Raw genomic sequence first — 887 nt, 5'->3', positions numbered from 1 at the left:
CTGATAATTATCAGAAGCCAAAAGTGGAGGCAATAGGGCCTGTAAATACAGTAAACGATTGGCCATTAGGCTACTGGTCTATTAGCCTACATAATCATAAATCCAATAAATTATTGCTTTATTAAACAGACGCAAATAATAATCAATATACAGATTTTCTTTCACCACTTTTTGATAAGTAGCCTTGTTACCAACATTCAAATTAATGGCATTGCCTCTGTCAAAATAACAATAGCCTACCTTATCAGTTAATAATTTGCCATATTGCAGTTAGGCTACCTTATACGGTGAAATTAAACTCATCAAGTTTAAGTCAAGTCTATGTCAGCCTACCAAATGCCAGCTCAACCGTCCCGGTCCCTCACCCCGGGGGGCATGCAGCGAAGGCCGCCTCGGGCTTACCTCTGGGCGGCTGTGTTGGCGTCCAGCACCCCTGCTCCCTGCATCCAAGTCCGCACTGCATTCATCCCGGCCACCATGGGCTCCTCTTTCATACTAGTCCCGCTTCTCTGGATGCTCTCCTGAATCCCAAACATCAAAACACACTTCTCCTCCTCCGTCTCTCCCTCTTTCTCGCCCCCCCCTCTCTCTCTCTCTCTCTCTCTCTCTCTCTTACACACACACACGCACACACACACTCTCTCACTAACCCCTTCCTTTTGATCGCGCTGTCAGAGAGTGAGACTCGATGTCGCGGTCTCTCTCACTTCTTGTTTGGTTTTCTCTCTTTAGTAAACAAAATACGCGACGTGTGAGAGGCAAGGGGAGCCGTCAACATTCAGGGTTGTGTGCCGGTGTGTCAACTATTCGAGAAGAGAGGAAAAGCCGAAAAAGACACAATTGAACAGAAGCCACGCAATTAAGGAGTAGCCTAATAGCACAATTAA

At 46.2% G+C, this 887-nt stretch overlaps 1 protein-coding gene across 1 annotated transcript in view; it reads right to left on the bottom strand.

Moving 5' to 3' along the window:
• LOC311317447 (transcription factor COE1-A-like) overlaps nucleotides 1-536 on the bottom strand; it is a gene marked incomplete at both ends in the record, with an annotated part of 87539 nt that extends 87003 nt beyond the window's left edge. The window contains one exon of the mRNA XM_084448529.1: nucleotides 403-536. Coding sequence (XP_084304655.1) covers nucleotides 403-536 — 134 coding nt within the window. The remainder of the gene's footprint in view (nucleotides 1-402) is intronic.
• Between the last annotated feature and the right edge of the window lie 351 nt (nucleotides 537-887).

Source organism: Borostomias antarcticus (genome assembly GCF_949987555.1).
Source record: "Borostomias antarcticus genome assembly, chromosome: 14".
Lineage (NCBI taxonomy): Eukaryota > Metazoa > Chordata > Actinopteri > Stomiiformes > Stomiidae > Borostomias > Borostomias antarcticus.
Note: the sequence above shows the minus strand (reverse complement) of the source record. Positions and strands in the feature narration are given on the sequence as shown.